The sequence below is a fragment of the Drosophila subpulchrella genome, chromosome 3R (assembly GCF_014743375.2).
Source record: "Drosophila subpulchrella strain 33 F10 #4 breed RU33 chromosome 3R, RU_Dsub_v1.1 Primary Assembly, whole genome shotgun sequence".
NCBI classification, from domain to species: Eukaryota; Metazoa; Arthropoda; class Insecta; order Diptera; family Drosophilidae; genus Drosophila; species Drosophila subpulchrella.
Window position 1 is genome coordinate 16,249,763 of NC_050609.1, and position 18,171 is coordinate 16,267,933.

At 39.6% G+C, this 18,171-nt stretch overlaps 4 protein-coding genes across 6 annotated transcripts in view; 1 reads left to right on the plus strand and 3 right to left on the minus strand.

Moving 5' to 3' along the window:
* Positions 1-8,844, minus strand: part of LOC119545695 (RYamide receptor) — a 64,386-nt gene extending 55,542 nt beyond the window's left edge. For all 3 annotated transcript variants that reach the window (XR_005219122.1, XM_037851448.1, XM_037851447.1), the window contains exon 1: positions 8,510-8,844. The gene's annotated coding sequence lies outside the window, so the exon portion shown is untranslated. The remainder of the gene's footprint in view (positions 1-8,509) is intronic.
* LOC119545693 lies at positions 33-3,535 on the minus strand. Its single transcript, XM_037851445.1, has 2 exons — positions 3,498-3,535; positions 33-3,437 (listed from the first exon to the last, which is right to left on the minus strand). The coding sequence occupies exons 1-2, from the start codon at positions 3,529-3,531 to the stop codon at positions 511-513; spliced, it is 2,961 nt and encodes a 986-aa protein (XP_037707373.1). The 5' UTR covers positions 3,532-3,535; the 3' UTR covers positions 33-510.
* Positions 8,845-9,676: 832 nt separating the features above from the next.
* Positions 9,677-11,528, minus strand: LOC119557728 (extensin). The gene is made up of 2 exons (XM_037870616.1): positions 11,303-11,528; positions 9,677-10,850 (listed from the first exon to the last, which is right to left on the minus strand). Exons 1-2 carry the CDS (start codon positions 11,436-11,438, stop codon positions 9,895-9,897), a joined length of 1,092 nt encoding a protein of 363 aa, XP_037726544.1. The 5' UTR covers positions 11,439-11,528; the 3' UTR covers positions 9,677-9,894.
* A 5,212-nt stretch (positions 11,529-16,740) lies between these two features.
* LOC119559814 (leucine-rich melanocyte differentiation-associated protein) lies at positions 16,741-17,725 on the plus strand. The gene is made up of 4 exons (XM_037872905.1): positions 16,741-16,875; positions 16,947-17,183; positions 17,269-17,417; positions 17,472-17,725. The coding sequence occupies exons 1-4, from the start codon at positions 16,846-16,848 to the stop codon at positions 17,602-17,604; spliced, it is 549 nt and encodes a 182-aa protein (XP_037728833.1). The 5' UTR covers positions 16,741-16,845; the 3' UTR covers positions 17,605-17,725.
* Positions 17,726-18,171: the final 446 nt, after the last annotated feature.

Sequence of the window (18,171 nt, forward strand, 5' to 3'; positions counted from 1 at the left end):
TGCATACCATTAAAAGCTTAACACAAATAAAATGAGAGTTGTTTCTCCTATATTTAATCAAGGGGAATTGACCTAACTTCTGGAATGATTCACATTGAATAGTAACAGCGATCCCAAATTCCATGGTATTTTTCAAGTTAATCAGTTCGACCAGTTGATAATTGTTGAGACAGAGAACGTGCTGGCAAGTACACAAGTTCGCTTATCGCATTAACGCCAGTCACTGCTGCTTTCGATGGAGGCAATAAAAAACTTTCCGAAAAGTCCCAGCTACCAAATGCCTACTTCCCAATTACGGTGAATTATTAACTTGAAATGTATCGTATGAGGTTATTTATTATTCATGCGAATTCAATCGTCTATATATAGGTTATATTCCAGGCGTTAAAGTGTCTGCCCTGATGAAAGATACCCACTGTATTTCTCGGGTTCCGAGTCATTGTTTTTTTTTGTAGGGTTTTGTTTTCGGATTTTCTGATTTTCGTCTTATCGGGTGTAGAAAACATATTGCTAGATTGTAAATTTCTGTTCTGTCTGCTCACAGACTTTATCTATATCAACAAGGCATTCTCTTTGGGGCACATTAAAGTAGTTACCAGCGGGACATTTAAGATTTTCGACATCACCTTGAATGCATTGCCTGTATCCAGCGCAGTCCTGGGGGTCTTCTTCGCGAGCTCCTTCTTCACAAATTTCAATATTCGTGACACAAATACCCCTTCTATCCACCAAACAGGACTTTGTTGAGGGATCGAAGTATGAGCCTTTGGGACATAGTTCCTGCACTAGTTGTCCGAATTTGCATATAAGATACCCTGCGCAGTTATTTGGATCTAGTTTCAGCTGTCCTTCGAAGCATTTCTCAAGTGGATCAGCACACACTCCATTCTTGTAGGTACTGCAGGTTTGCTCTGGTAAGAACATCGGCGGAGCAGAATCGTCAAGTAGAACATCTTCCGGGTAATAGTCCTCCCCAGACTTCACGCAAACTTTATGCTCATCAGCAAGGCAACCTCTTTCGGCCACATTAAAGTATTTTCCATTGGGACATTTAAGATTTACGACCACGCCTTGAGTGCATTGTCTGTATCCAGCGCAATTGTTGGGGTCCTCTTCCCGAACTCCATCGACACAAAACTTGATATTAGTGATACACGTAGCCCTAATATCCACCGAACATATTTTCAATTTGGGATCAAAATAGAACCCACTGGGACAATTTTCCGCCTTCAGTTCTCCATCTGAGCAATTAAGGTATCCTGCACAGTTGTTGGGATCCATTTTAAGCCTTCCTTCTGTGCATTTTGCAAATGGGTCATAGGGAGTGGTAGTCTCCAGAGCGGATATAGTAGTTGGGGAATCAGTAACATTAATCTTCGCATATTGATCCTGATCTTCCTTCTGTAACTTGGCACATACTTTATTCACGTCAATAAGGCAATCTCCTTGTGTTATATTAAAGTATCTGCCCTGGTCACACTTGACTTGTTTAATTTCACCCCGAATGCATTGTCTGTATCCAGCACAATCATCGGGATCTTCTTCGATAGAATATTCAATACAAATTGTACTATCAGGGACAATTGTACTTGTATTTCCTATTGAATTGCTGATCTCATTGGAAGTGGATGACTGCAAAGCAGAATCAGTAGTTTGCCAACCGGAAACAGTACTCTCTGTATATTGATATTCAAGCAAATCAGCAAGACTACTCTCCGTACTTGAAGGCCAATCGGATGTAGTACTATACTGAGTGAAGTCTGCATTACTTCTTTCCGCATATTCAGGACTGCTGATCTCATTCGAAGTGGATGACTGCAAAGCAGAATTAGTACTTTGCCAATCGGAAACAGTATTCTCTGTATATTGATATTCAAGTAAATCAGCAAGACTACTATCCGATATTTGGGGCCAATCGGATGTGGTACTTTCCGTATATTGAAGCAAATTGGCAATAGAAATTTCTGCATTATTTGCTTTCGCGTATTGAGGACCCTCTGTATAACCAGGCAAGTCGGTTGAAGTTCTTTCGTCATGTTCAGGACCCTCTGTATAGCCAGGCAAGTCGGTTGCAGTACTCTCCGTATATCGAAGCAAATTGGCAATTGTAGTTTCCGTTCTTTGATCAGGAGTAGTGCTATCAGTATGCTGCTCGATGTTAGCAGTGGTACTTTCCGTATATTGAGGTTGTACCTCCTCCATGTCGAAACTCAAGTCAACTACAAGACTTTCCGCATATCGAATCAAATTGGCCATAGTGGTTTCCGTAGATTGATCGGAAGTAGTACTTTCGGTTTGTCGTTCGAAGTCAGCAATAGTACTTTTCGAATATAAAGGTTCTACTTCGCTAATGTCAAGTTCGTCAATTGACTTTACACAAACCCCTACCAAATCAAAGAGGCATTCTCCCTGAGTCTCGTTGAAATAACTTCCAAAAGAACACTTGAGATTTTCGGTTTTGCCCTGAATGCATTGAGTGTATCCAGCACAATTCTGGGGATCTTCTTCCCGAACTCCTTCATTACAATGTTTGATCTTAGTGACACAAACACCCTCACTGTCCACTAAACAGGTTTCCAACTTTGGATCGTAGAAGGATCCACTAGAACACTGCTCCTCCACGAACTCTCCATCTATGCACTTAAGATATCCTGCACAGTTATTGGGATCCAAAGTTAGCTGCCCTTCAGTGCACTTCGCTGGAGGCTTAACACACACTCCATTTAAATCAACGGTGCAGACTTTATAAGTGGGTTCAAAGTAACTGCCACTGGGACAACTTTCAGTTTCAAGTTTTCCATTCTGACAGTTGAGATAACCAGCGCAGTTACTGGGGTCCACCTGCACTTCACCTTCATTGCACTCACTTGATGGAGATGAACAGACACCATTCTCATCCAGCTGGCAGAGTTTGAAAATGGGTTCGAAGTAGCTACCACTGGGGCACTTTTCCTTCACAAGGACTCCACCGATGCAATTCAGATATCCTGCACAATCGTCCGAGTCCGCTTGTAGTTCTCCCTCCACACATATTTCCCGCTGAGATGTGCAGGACCCTCTGTGATCCATACGGCAACTTTTTGATATTCCATTAAAGTTACTTCCATCAGGGCACCTTTCCCTCACCAGGTTTCCATGAAGGCATTTAAAATATGTCACACAATCCTTAGAATCCTCAAAAAGATCTCCATTGAAACATTTTCTTCGAGAGGTAGGGCAGACACCAAACTCGTCCACCACGCATATCTCATTATTTTTTTCAAAATAACTCCCATTGGGACAATTAAAGTGCACAGTTTCATCATCGAGACACTGAAAATAGCTGGCACAATCGTCGGCATCAACAGCAACAAATCCCTCTGTACATTTTACAGAATCCTTAATGACAGAGCTTATAGATGGATGTATCAGACATACAAATGCCAACATACAATAACCTAAGCCAGGAAAAAATCCATTAGTTTTCTTGAGAATCTATTTTTGGGGCGTGTTCTCACCTTTGTAAATCATCCGAACTTGTTGCAACTTCATTTTCTTATATTTTTGCAATGAGACCCCCTTAACGCAATTTCAGCTTTTATATTGCAGCTCCATTAGCTCTATTGTCCCTCTTGATAAGATAGAGTTATGACCTTATCACAAAGAACTTACATATGTTCCGTCATAAGTGGCAAATAGAAAATGTGTAAGGAAAACCTCTCGAGTGACTCAGCAACTAAATTATTGTTAGAAGGTAAATACTAGTAAGCAAACAATAACGTATACATAATATCTCAAACAACTCAAGGGACAGCTGAAAAGGGTTTAGCTTAGGACAATCCAAAATAAAAGTATTTTTATTACAAAGTGAAAACGGAAATATTCACAACAATGACAAGACCCCGACTTTGTAACCCATGGTTGAGTTCACACTTTGTGTCCACTGATTTGCATATTTTCATCAGTTAGTTTCTCCACTTGTTCGAGTTGTGGTTTCCCGGGGATAACAACTAAGGATTTAGCATACGAAAATAGCCCAGGAGTTGTTGCTTTTTGTGCAAAGGTCAAAGGGATCTGACGAGCCAAAAATACATCAAACACATTTCGGTAGCCCAAGGTGTTATTATTCACCTAAAAACAAGCAGCCCTTAAGCCAAATAATCTATCTTTCACTAGCACTCGCTAATTTATCAAAATACAGGTTGTTATTCAGCGAATTCACCCATTTTCCGTCTATTTTTCCTGACAACTCGGTGGTAAACATTTGAAAAATTCGTTCGTTGCGGTTGAGTTTTTCGGTATGCCAAACTAGAAGCACGCACCCAATTGAAAGCCAATAAATATTCCCTTTGTTGTTTTAAAGCAAATCGTTCCCTGACTAACCTTTTTTGGACCGACATTTTCTAGTGTTTTTAGTGGTTCGTTTCCCAAATGACTTATAAGGTACACAAAAAATACGCTTCCAACCAACTAATGACACCAGCCGTCGGTTGGACAACCAATAAAAAATGTCAACAATTGTGGCAGCTCTGGGATTTTAACACCACTCTTCCCTACTTTTACTTTTTGCAAAAAAAGAAAAAGAACATTCCTATGAAAGTAAATTAAAATGTCATTAGCCTTTCTAAAACAAGGAATATTTTTATAGTATTTAAAGTTACTTCTGAAAACCATTTTTGTAGAACCAATAAAATAATGATTTAAATCATTTTATTTTTTCAGCAGGGATTTTCTCTTTGTGCATTTTCGCATTTAATAAGAACAAAGGCTGTTTGTGAATCCATTTCTTCGGCTCAGTTGTCTTACATAATGAGTTCTACATTTCTATAGAATGCCTGTCCCCCACAACAGCTGCAATAATTCACAAGGCAATGTCAAAGGCCAATGCATTCTTCTGGGAACCTATTCATAATCTAGAAATTAAAATAGGGGCCACTAAAAGGCTGACGTCGCTTTCCATTTCACTACACTTTGCAACGCAAAACTCACATAAAATGCTAAATTTGTAGAATTCATTTCTGATTACATTTTATTATCCTTTGGTATGGCACGACATGCGTGGACCAAGGTATTTTTTCCGGGTGAAAAGTGTGGAAGAGCGATTTCCCCAAAGCAAATTGGACTTTCCACATGCATAAACTCTTCACCTCACTATAATATACAATTCGTCGAATCCATTTGAACGCCATAAAATTCTCGCGAAAAATGTGAAGAATATTTGTATCATTTTAGCAGGTTCTGGAGCATTGAACCTTATCCTAATAAATAAATATCTTCAGTGCGACAGCATGCATAAATAATTCACAAAGGATCTGATTCGCCCACTTATTGCTTGCTCTTAAAATGTAAAAATCTGACTGTATTTATTTCAATTTTATTTGCATATAATTTGCCCTAAATCTCAACTTGCTTTTGAAGGAATGCCGTAGGATTCGTGAAAACGAAAAGGCAGTAAAACAATTTGAGTCAGTCTGTACACAAATCGCTGAATGACTTGAAACTTTTGGGCACATAAACAAAACTCTAAGAGCAAACTTGATGGAAAGGAATTTTTAATATTCGGATCTGGGCTTGCATCAATCTCAGTCTCAGTGCATCGTGCAGTTTGTTTATGGGATTATTCCAAAAGTCGTTTGAGATGAGCTCACAAACTTAATATCGCCCGCCGCCTTTGCAGAATACAATTTTATAAACACCCACTGGTTTTTTTTTGTGGCTGCAGTCAGTCAACTGTTCGAAAGTTTCGGCCCGGTGCTTTTGTGTGTACTTTTAGTGTAAACAAATTCAATTTGTTGCTGTCATATCGTTGCTCTGGTTATCTTACTAAACATGTTTGCAAAATTCTTGGCAGCCTTTTAAGTGCTTTGAAGAACAAAACACAAGTCCTAGTAAACAAAAAGGCACAGCAAAAACGTCACCGAAAAGATACAAAATACTCAGCTTGAGCGGATTTATTCTAGTTGCCCATTTAATTTTGCTCACTACGCTGTTTTTAAAGTCTGCTTACATATTCTACTACTCAACCTGGTCTAAACTAGAAACAATTGAATGCTTTTGTTATCGGTAAAATTTTAATTAGGAATACAATTTATGTTAGGCAAAAAATTGGACATATCAGCAAAAACAACTTGCAATTTAAGCTTTGATTTGCTCAAATCAAAATGAAAAATAAATAATACTTCCAAAAATTGACTGCCTCTGTGGCAGTATTTGCAAACAAATGCTAATTGATCAATGCAAGCCGTAAAGTAGAGAAACATGTATTTTTCCAAAAAAAATCCAATCAAAAATAAACCAAATTAAGTTCCTCTTGAAATATACATTTGTTCAGTTCAGATATGGAATTTAGTACTTCATTTTGTGTTCTCGCCATGTTGAACATGAACCTTTAGAAAGCAAATGTCGTTTGATACCGAGATATCAAAAAAAGAACCAATATTTAACAACTAATTGTTTATTTTAGAGCTTTTGCAACATGTATAGTTTGCCACAAGCTAGTTTATTTACGAAATAAAGTGACATGGAAATGAAAATAAAATGGTGATGTAAGTGCACTTTAAGCTTACAAAATATTTTGGTTAATTAAAAAGATTTACTTAAGTTAGCATCATATTTCCTAAATGTTCCTTGCAAATTCTTAAACAATAATGTATAGTCAAATATTTTTTTGGCACCTTAAATTCACTTTATTCCCTTTAATTTCGTCGGTACACACTGTCAGGTAAAAATCTTGTTGATTGGTATGCAAAAATTCATTTTCCTGGCATAAAACTGGAAAATGAAAAAAGACTGAAATGGAGGCGTGAAAAGTGGGGGAGGTCACTGGTAAATTCGTGTCCAAAAATCTCTGTCAAAAATCCAAGCGTGCAGGCAAAAATGAAGAGAAAATGGATGTCTCACATTGAATTTTTGATTATTTATTGTGCTGCTGAAAATGATGGAGAAATGCCGCCAGTTGAGTATATTAGTGCTCGCTGAGTTAATATTGATTTTGGCAGCTGCCTCCGATCAACCAGGATATATGCAAATTCCACAAGTCGGTAAGTGTACTTTGAATCAATAAGCCAAAATTCGCATCATGTAGACAAGGCAAACAGATAACAGAATTTCAAGGGAGGCAATAAATCTGCTAAGCACCAGGCAACACGCGTCGACATTAAAACGACACATAAACCGAGCCAAGAGTGTCGAGCCAAAAAAGTGACAAAAAAAATCTGGCTCAAAGTAAGCTACCAGCTTAAATCGAGAGCAGGACAATTAAAGCTGAAATTCCCAAAGGAATTCCCAAAAAATGGAGACAAATTGATGATAACGTAGGGTTTAACCTTTAAAACAGCCGGAATGCATGGGCGAAATTTCTATACAAGGACTTAGCCTTTAAAGCCGCGTCATTTTGGCAAAATGCTGCATAATTTACAATTAACCCAGCCACACATTGTTGTCCACGAAAGTAAAATGGATGGGAAACTTAGGGGCTAAGACCGGCTAAAGTCCGTTACATGCAATATTTACAACGACAGCAGCGACAATGTGGCAAATGCTTTATATTTTTTATGTCCAGCTAAACTTCAGCTCATGCAGCACAAGAAACTGCTGATTGATGATATTTCCGGCAAGGACCCGGGATAATGTAATACAAAATGGGAATTTATAAAGAAATTGTATAGCCTTTAATTTATAAACAGCATGTAAGCAATGAGTTTTCTTAAGCTTAGACAGATTAAATGAGGGAAAGCTCAAAAATAATAACCACAAAGTGGGTTTTATTTCTGGGAAATTGCACTTATCTTGGAGGAAATACACTAATTTATTTTTAATAAGACTATATAACAACTATTTTTAGAAAAGGAAAAACGACTAAAATAGCTTTTAAGATTTTGTCAAGGCCTACATTTTAAAAGCTCAAAAATATTAACCACAAAGTGGGTTTTATTTATGGGAAATTCAACTTATCTTGGAGGAAATACACTCATTTAATTTTAATAAGATTAAATACAACTATTTTTAGATAAGGAAAAACGACTGAAATAGCTTTTAAGATTTTGTCAAGGCTTAAATAAAATATTTTGAACTTTAATTTAAGACTTTTTCAACGTTTAAATGCAATATTAAAATCTAAAATTTAATAATCTTGCGGAATAAATCTATAAAGTTGCACTTAAAAAGTGTGCACAAGCACATGTGCGATGAATATTTAAAAAATTTGTTTAACTTTTTGACGTGAATTGACACTGTGAAATGGGTCGCAAAATGGGTTGAATTGACAGGCTCTTGTTCGTAGCGGCTGTTTAATCTAATTTGACACATATGGCAGGCACACCAAAGTCTCGAAACTTTTATTGACTGAACCAGGTGAGTTTGCCTGCAAATCGTCCCTGATTTCTGGTCATGTGGCCGGAGTTAATCCCACCCAGAACCGAGCGACCGAGCAGATGTGTGAAACTCAGCCAAATGCTAACAAGCGGAAACAACAGAAGCCGGCGGAGAGGACAAGCTGATTAGCAGGTAAACAAAGCTCATTACAACTCACCTGGTGCAGTGCAGCGGGCTGGAGGGGAGCTGCCCGGGATGGTCAGTCTATGCGGACAATGTCAATGTCAATGCCAGTTTAAATGGCCCAAAACAATGGCCCACACTTTCACTTGCACTCACTCACTTTCGCGAATTGCGTATACGCACCGTTGGGCGCCTGGTAATAGTCGCAGTTTATTAATTGTTTATTGTTTACCGATTGTTTTTTCACTGTTTATAGCCACTCAGCGCAATAAACTGAATGACTGTTTGTAAATGGGTTTGTAAGACCGATTTCGGAATTCGCAAATGATTGGAAAAAAGTACAAGGAGCACACGCCCATTAACGATGCGACTCGCGCGAGCACAAAAAGCGAACTGAATGTGCCGCCGCACTTTTCATCCGACTTTTCTGGCGGACTGACTGATGATCAGCCGGCCACGAAACTCGGGCATTCGGGCCACCCAACATCGGGCTCCTTTTCCTTTTTCCGGCTTTTCCACCCACATGTTGCCACATCGCTTTGCGCAGGCACCGGAATCCAAAACACAACCAACTGTTCGATTTGGCGGGAAATCTTGGCAACATGTTGCTGTGGCCACAATCCTCCCTTCCTGCTTACTCACTTACCATTTTGGCCATTACTATTACGACTATTGGCCAAGCAGAGCAATGAGGAAAGCCATCAACAGCCTATCGCAGAAATTAACAAATCGTAACGCAATTATGCAGGCTGTAAATACGCCAAGGTCACGTCTTCACTCATGGTCAATTATCATTTCAGCCGGCTTTTTAGCCAACATTAAACCACTCAAACGAGGAATTCATTGCTGTTTTTCTGATTCACATGTTGATAGAGTGGGCCATTTGTTGTGCATTAAAGAAAGTATGAATTAGGCATATAAGAAAAAGAGTTTCAGATAGCAATTGCATTTTAATGAAGTGGAGAGTACCTCATACTAAGGTTGAATAGGAAATAAGAACTGAAAATACTTTTTTAAAGGGACTAATAAAGTGTTTAAGGATTAGGTAGCTATGATATTATGATATTTGGTTAGGCATTAAAAAAGAGTCAACGAGAAAGAGTAAAAATATCGATATATGTAGTAATTTTTTAGAATAAATGATTAACAATTTTAAAAAAATTGATTAAAAAGACTTTTTTCTTTTTTTTTTAATTCGATTTTTATTATCTACACGACTTTATTAAAACAAATGTAACAAGTTTTACAAACGAACAAACAACGATATGTGCATGTGAGGGGAGCCATTGCATGTGGCACGTGTGCATGTGTGAATTGGGAACAGGGGATTGGGCTGAGGTGCATCCAATGGACATTCGACTATGACAAAGTGTGAAATTGGCTAGGGCATCAGTGCCTTCTCTTCGCCCGGGTGTCACTTCACTTCAGCTTCTTGAGGAAGAAGCGGTTGGGAGGACCGTAGCTGGCGGCGGGCACGTGGGATGGGATGGGGGCTAGGCGCTGCTCGGGCTGCTGCTGCTCCTCCACTACGATGGGGGCCATCGAGGGCTCCTCGCGGGCCAGGTTGGCGGAAGCGGTGGCGGGGGGCAGGTACTGGTTGGAAGGAGCGGACAAGGTGGTCTGGATCTCCTCCCCGGTGTAGGCAGCGGCGGTGGGTGGGCCATAGACAGCAGCGGGAACGGCTGGCTGCTCCACCTCCGGTTCGGGAGCCAAAGTGGTGGGTGGCAGGACATCGGCGACCTCGGCCAGAGGAGCAAAGTCCTCGGCGGTGGCCTGGCGGGGCTCCATCTCAGCTGGCGGGGGTCCATAGACGGGGGCCTCCTCCTTCTTGGTCTTGTACTTGATGAAGTACACCTCCGGCTTCGAGGGCTTGGTGGGCGGTGCCGTCGGGATCACGATGTCCTGCTCCTGCTCCGGCTTCTTGTGCAGCACATAGATCAGGGTCTTCTCCTCGTTCTGGGGTGGTGGTGGCACCACTGGCTGGCGGATGGCCGGGGCAGATGGCGCCTTGATGAACACGATCTTGTAGTGCTTCTGCTTGGGTCCCTGCTGGTGGTGGACACGCGTCTGGATGGCATCCTCCTCCTCGAAGTCTTTGGGCGGCACATGGACGTAGATGTGCTTGTGCACCTTGGTCTCCTGGGGGCCGTTGTTGTAGCCACTGGCATGCTGGACTCCGGACAGGCGGTGGGCCATGTTGTAGCTGTCATCGTAGGCATTTAGGGGCTGAGCGGCGGCGGCGGCAGTGGGAGCCACTTGCTCGATGGCCTCCAATTGCATTTGGGGTGGCAGGTAGGTCTGCGGGGGGGCAGCGAAGTTGGCGAATGACTGCTCCTGGGGCAGCGATTGGTAGATCTGAGGGGCCACGGGGTGAACTGGTGGGGAAAGGAGAAGAATTTGATTAATTATTGGTTTTAAATGGATCAATTTTTAAGGAAAATCATTTTAAGATGCAGTATCTTTGCAAACAATATTTATAAAAAAATGTGTTGTGTAAAAACCTTTTTTATAAATGTATAATTGCAAAATAATGATTACTCTAAGGCTAAATTTAATATAATCTTGATCAAATTGTAATAAGCAAATTATAAAAAAATTATAATTAAAGTCAATGAATACAATCAAATGCTATGATATTTAATTGCAGTTCCAAAAAAAAGATGATCAATTATTATATTTTGAGCACCAAGAATTTTTAGTAAATCCAAATTACTTTGTAATCTTCGACTTATCATAAAGATATAATTTTTTGCGTTTGAACTAGAACTTTTTCAAATTTAGAATGCAATTCCTTATAGATAATGTTGTTTTATCCCTCGGCACTCACCATTTAGTGGCAAAGCCCGCTGGCTCTGCTGCTGGGGTAATCCGTGGTAGGCGTAGGGGGATGGAGGCTCAGGACGACCCAGAGTGGTGGCCACCAGGGAGGCCACGCACACAACGAACAGCGACGAGACACGCATATTGCTCCTGGTAATCGAAATTCCTTGGCTGCTAAATAAACCCGTAATCCTTTGGCTCGATGGGATGCTTCGCTGGAGAAGCACGATGCTCGACTGATGCTGACTTGGTTGCCGCTGGCCGAATTTATATGATTCGATGTCCGAAGCTGAGTGCTCAAGATCTCATTACAAAAGGTAAACGAAAAATGAATTTAATTAAGCATCAAAAGAGACGCGAAGAGCGACGGATGAACTTGGCCAAAAGCAACGAAGAGGCAAGATATAGATACCAATGCAGAGAGGAGCCTGCGACACGTGTCTTTTGGGTTCACAAGCGAGAAATTAGAGGCTGAAAATTCAGTCTTCCAGCAGGGGGCAACCCCACAGTCCAAAATCAACGCCCTGGGCCTCCAATCATCCATATAGTTTGTGTAACACTCTCATACGAGTATCTCATGTCTTGTATCTTGTATCTCATATCTCTCATCCATAAGATGCAGCAGCCGCAACCTTCGCCGAAGTGCGCCAAGTGTTATTTTCACAATTGGAGCGCACTTAAATCGCTGGCTCGAAATCGAAAGTGACCCACGATTACACACTCGACCGAGTCCCATTGATGAAGTTCATTCATGTGACGCCTCGAGGAACTTGTTTGTCCAGTTTGGGCTTCCTCGCCAGCCGGGTCAAGTGATTCCCCGGGCATCCGGCATAAAGTTAATCCATATTTTCACAGGATTAGCTTAAAACCTACAAAACGGACAATGAAAATAAGGAAAACACAGCTATTGTTAGAATACAGAATTTTAAACCCAATCTTAAATAATACTTTACTCCGCATTGACATACAAAAACGAATATTCCTTAACTTTAAAGATATTAATATCATATTAAAAGATATAACACATTAGTACATCCCTTTGCCTTAAAAACAGTGTATTGTCATTTCTAACAACCATTGCATTAGTACATAAGCCAATATTATTTTAAGTTTCCTTTTATAAACACTCCCTCACTCACAAAAATGTATTTCAAAAAAGATCCCAGTCATGGTCCATAATGCACTTTACTAAGGCTTACAGCCCATTCTTAGCCCTGACATATTCATTGTTAAACTAAAAATTCACCCAGTCATCAGACCAAAAATAACACAATAAAGAAGGGCTTTTCAAGGCCAGTTCATAATTTCCCCCATCTGTCAACGGCGGACACTTTCAACACCTACGACAACAATTACGAAACAATCGTAACAAAATCAAAATCAAAATCAATTTTCAAATTGAAGCCAAACATTAAGCGTTGAAAACGAAATCGAAACAATAAGTAATAAAACAAAACGGCAGCTACCCAAATAAAGAGAATAGCGAGCGGCGTTTAATTGGATTTGGTGCACAAAACACGGCTATGGATCGAAAGTAAAGAGACCCAGCTGAATCGAAACACTTGTCCACTTGCTGTCCACACACAGAAATCATTAATCGTAATTGCAGACGACGCATCTCAACGCAGCCAGCTGGAGAAATGTCGAGTGCCTGTACCGACATATGTTACTTATGGGTATTGCTTTGGGTACACCTATAAGGTGGTACAAGAAGCTGGGGGGCGTACGTAATGGCAACAAGGTTTCGGGGCTTTACGTCACCGATCGAATCGATTGGAAATTGGTGCACTTGGCCACCGATGAAGAAGCCCATAGAGTCAGCCTCTGACATGGGCATGAAGGGCTCGTCTCCTTAAAAAACATTGCAGGGAGGCGAAGATTAATGGAACTTACACAATATTAATTTTAATGAACTATATCACACATTTTAAAACTAGGTAATAATGCGAAAAACTGACAATTAAAATATATTTTATAATAAAATGCAAGAACCGTTTAGAAAAATCAGTCACTTGACCAAAAACCTGGATATAGGGATCGATTTCTGATGTCCTTATTATAAACTTAGTCAAATATTTTAAGTCATTTTAAGTATCCTGAAAAATAATGAGTGTCCCAGGAAACTAAGATAATGGCCTTTTTTTTTAAATGCTAATAACACATTTTGGAGATATTTTTCCCATTAAATTAACATATTTAATGAAAAATAATATGAAAACAATGTACTTTATGAGAAACAATTTTTTCGACCACAAGAATAAATATTTTTCCATCCCTGGCAAAGAGAAAGAGTGAGAAAGACCCAAAGGAGCTGCCGCAGATTGTGTCATCGATTGTGTTCGAAACTTGGTGAAAACCAGGTCAACAGTGCAGTAGCACATCCACATCCATGAGTTATTGATTTGCCCCGATATCCGATCTCCTGCCCTTCTCCTCTTGGCATTGGCTTTGTCTTCTTTTTCTTTTTTTTTTGGGTGCCCTTCGCATCGGTTCCATTGACATTGCCGGGGAGTTTCGACCCTCCTCGGGGGGGAATTTCCATCGGAGCAGCTTAAAAATAGACGGAGCGAGCGGGGATGCGCCTCTTGACTTGCCACTTGTTGCACTCAAGTGCCACGAACAGCAAAAGCCATAGAAGAAGCACAACGGCCAACACGAAGGGGCAGAAGCTTTGGGGCTTTGTCATTGAGATGTGGGCCCACAAGTCGATTAGTTGGCCAATGGCGGTGGAGAGGCGCATTCCAGCGCCGGAGAATGCGTAGGTCATATGACTTTAAAATCGGAGCAAAAGAAGCTGCAAACCTTGTGGTTTAAGTGGACATAGTGATACGGATACCTGTCCTAGAAGTGGACATATTAATATTAAGATAATAAAGTGGCCACAAATTCACTTTCTATAATTATGTAATAACTTAATTTGTAATTTCCTGAATATTTTAAATATATCTGCTTATACATTTACATCAATTAACAACAAAACGAATTCAAATATATACATATTTTTGTAACTTGTAATTTCCTGAGTATTTTAAATATATGTGTTTATCCGTTTACATCAATTAACACCCAAACGAATTCAAATATACACATTACACGCTCTCTTTTCTCACCCCAAACCTGAAATTAACCAGCAGTTAGCAGTAATTTTGACTTCCACATAAAATGATTTACTGATTTCCGAGAAATGCTCTCGACTACCAAAATTAAATAATTTTTATTACACTCCAAAGTAAAAGTATTTTTACTTTTACCACAACACAACACCGAAAATAAAAAGGCAATGCAAACATAAAATGCAAATCATGCTCCAAAAAGCTTATAACAACAAAAGATCGCAAGTATATGTTATATATTTTTAACTGGGTCTTCCAGCCCACACTCTGTAAATTATGACAAATGGGGAATAAATGTGCTCCTATTTTCTCCCCGTTCCCCTCGCTTTTAATACGTTGACAAATCGTTCGGCTAAGAGACTTAATAGCTAGCCCCTGAGGAGCATAATGATGATGATTACAGCGATCGGCATCCGTCGATTATCTCGTTAATTAGAGGGGGCTGAGAAGAAAAGCGATTTTGCACCGCTTGCCATTCCGCCCCATCAAGGTCATTCGATTTTAGCACAATTATCGAGGTAGGCCCTTATCCCAGCCCATCATCATCGCCTCCGGTTTTATGTAACTCACTTACAGCCGGTGGAAAGTAATTAAAATTGGAGCAAGTCAAGTACTTTTTTTATTAACGAGGGTGTTTTGATGGTTGCCGTGACTGGGTTCCTAAGGCAATGTTAATGAGGCTAATACCAGACTTGGTCGCTGAAATAAAGGTAATAAAGTGGTTTTCAGGATGAGTTAAATATTTCTCTAGTCTGCGTATATATATAGAATTAAGTGCTGCGGATTAGTCATCAAAGTGGCTGGTAAAATACAATTTAATTAGACATTTTATGGACTTAGGAATTCCTGAAATGGTTTTCTTAAGTGGGAAAACCTCCATAATTATAAAGGATTTTACAGGACTTTTTCTCTTTATTTATAAAGATAAACCAAGGATAACAGCGTTTTTGAGTGGGTCTTTTTAGGTAAAGCCTAACCGAATTGAAGACCACTTGCCATGGAACAATTGTATGCAACATGTGGTCAAATGTTGACATTGAATTATAATGCCCATTGAGACGCAAAGCAATCAAAGGTCTATATATAGAGTCACACACACGCTTATTAACGGCCAAAAGTAGAGTGTAAGTAGTGGAAAAAATAACATGGTTGACGAACAATGGCAAGGGGAAAATATTTTGTCACTGACAGCGGTCAAATGACTTGGAAGTAAAGGGTTTTCTTTTCGGGGGATCTGCAACAGCTAACAGCTGTAAGCCAAGTTGATTACTTTTACCGCGGAGTATCTGAAAAATACGCAAACATATACGGATAGTATCTGAAGATCTGCCGGTGCTTATGGTTTCATTGAATTAAGTGCCCGACTAAATGCTGTGAGCCGCAATTTGTATCCAGCGTTTTGTTTATTTACGCTGTCATCCCCTTTTGTTTGGCTCTAGTTTACCCAGCCCCCAGCCTCCAGTTCAATTAGTTAACCATTTGCAGGCCACTAACAAATTCGCTTGTCAGGCCGACCAAAGTCTTTCCATTTGCCTTTTCATTTGGCTCTTTAGTGGGCCATCATCTCTGTTTGCAGCCCAACTGGCAATTAAAAATGTATTTACCAGCACTTTGCCATTGTGGAGCACTTATCGCACGACTTGCACTTGACCAGTTCCGATTTGAAGAGGCTTAAAGCCAGTCGAAGGACTAGCCCCTAAATGGCCGTTACTAAATGGTGTGTCGCCTTAAAAGCCCACTTGTCGCATACTTGATGTGCGATCATAGTCGCCCGCTGGCGCCATCTACATGTCATTTAACCTGATAGCTTATCACTCGTGTCTTTCTTCTTCTTTCGCCTTGAACAAGTTCAGGCGATGATGGAAAACGTCAGACTAGGAAAAAAGCTCGCAGAAGCCAAACAATATTAAACGCAAACAAAGAGTCAATGAAGTAGGTTACTGAAGTCTAGGGTTTCAACTTTTCAATACCCAACAAATTTTTTGCGATTCAAACCATCGGGAAACCTTTGAACAGCCAGAACTAATTTTTTCCCAATCTAATTAAGAAAACAAAATAAAATAAGACTATCTTATGAGGTGTTTTCTTATCAAATGAATTTACTATATTTATAAATTGGCAATTAATCTTTATTTACACAATACTTTAATATTTTACTTTTACGTTAAATAATGGTTTTAGATCTCAGTTTCTTTAAAAAAAAATGTCCATAGTTTAATAAAAAAAGATAGTCTGGGCTTGAAAGCTTCTATAAACTCATATCCCCAGTTAAAACTCCCTGTTTAGGGTATTTAAAAAATTAAAAGACAAAAGCATTCGGCTAACGACTGAAGCACAATCGAGCACTCATTTCAGTTGCTCACGAGAAGATCGCCGGTGAGGTATCCGAAACCCACTTACGCTCTCGTTAACCACATATACGATATATCTCAGGGCAATGCAAACGCCAGAAAATAACGACAGTCAGGTAAATGGTAAATGAGGCTTATCTAGCCGAGATTACAAATCGTATCTCATTATTTTCGTCCACTCATTTAGCTTATTTTGGTGCAGCAGAATTTAAGAACACTGCCTCAGGAATTAGTTAGGAGCCATGCTGATCATGTAGAAGTATTGGATCTAAGCCACAACTGCCTGAAGGATCTGTCGTGGCTAGCGGAATTTGACCAACTACGTCATTTGGTCCTGGACAACAATCGAATGCATGAGGCTCATCTTAGGACATTGTCACGCCCACTGCCGCAGTTGGAGATACTGATGCTCAATAAAAATGAGGTGGGTTCATAGGCACCACTCCTAATCCCCAGTTCAATCAACCAAATATTGTAATTTCTTATCAAATGACTATACTCGATTCCAGTTCAATGACCTACCCACGACAATGCGACTGATCAGAAGGTTCTTTCCCAACCTTCAGTATTTGAGCCTCCATGGCAATCCTATCTGCCCGGATGGCTTGGAACTGCAGCCCTTCTCCAGTTACCTGCGCTACGACTACGCGTACTACAGGTAGGGCCTGTTACAATATTGAATCTTCTATACTTAGCTGTCCACCTGTTTCAGCAACTACATTGCACAGTCGCTAAGCAAACTGAAATTTCTGGATCACGGACTGGTTCAACGCGCCTACCAGTACGAAAGTTTCCCGCTCAAAAATTATGCTGGAAAACCACTAATACAAACAACTAGTTTCTGAGGCGGTGACCCCATTAAGTTGAAAACATGTTTTTACCAATTCCAAATAAGATTATAAAGTCTTGTTATAAGTATATATATATATAGCGCTGGGATATTAAATAAAATTAAACTAAATTTAATTATTTTACTTAAAATTCATTTGTTTTTCTTCGAATTTAGTTCATTTTTTTTACCAATTTGTAAAGGTATGGCTGTAAAAAAGAACTATGGATTAAAAAACATATTTTGTAAAATTTTATAATACTGATATTTTCAATATTATTAAGGTTTATTTAAACATTTAAAGCTACAACAACGGAACCCCTTTTATGATATAAGACAAGCTCAAAAATGTATTACAAAATGTATACATAGCCAGGACACAAACCAATTACCAAAAGCTCAAATATGTCAATTTACAAAACGAAGCAATGCACAAAATGAATTTTGCGATAAAGCACCCACCAAAAGGATGTCTAAACTAAACGATGACTAAGTTTAATCACTGTTTAATACGCTACAAAGAGAAATGCAAAAATATATTTAAGATATATATAAACAGATCTATATTTAGAACTTTAGAATT

Coding starts and splice junctions, on each gene's coding strand:
- LOC119559814 (XM_037872905.1), top strand. CDS start 16,846: ATGCAAACGCCAGAAAATAACGACAGTCAG. Junction 17,184..17,268: donor TGATGCTCAATAAAAATGAG/GTGGGTTCATAG, acceptor ACTCGATTCCAG/TTCAATGACCTACCCACGAC. Junction 17,418..17,471: donor TACGACTACGCGTACTACAG/GTAGGGCCTGTT, acceptor CACCTGTTTCAG/CAACTACATTGCACAGTCGC.
- LOC119557728 (XM_037870616.1), bottom strand. CDS start 11,438: ATGCGTGTCTCGTCGCTGTTCGTTGTGTGCGTGGCCTCCCTGGTGGCC. Junction 10,851..11,302: donor GCGGGCTTTGCCACTAAATG/GTGAGTGCCGAG, acceptor TTTCCCCACCAG/TTCACCCCGTGGCCCCTCAG.
- LOC119545693 (XM_037851445.1), bottom strand. CDS start 3,531: ATGAAGTTGCAACAAGTTCGGATGATTTACAAAG. Junction 3,438..3,497: donor AGTTCGGATGATTTACAAAG/GTGAGAACACGC, acceptor TTCCTGGCTTAG/GTTATTGTATGTTGGCATTT.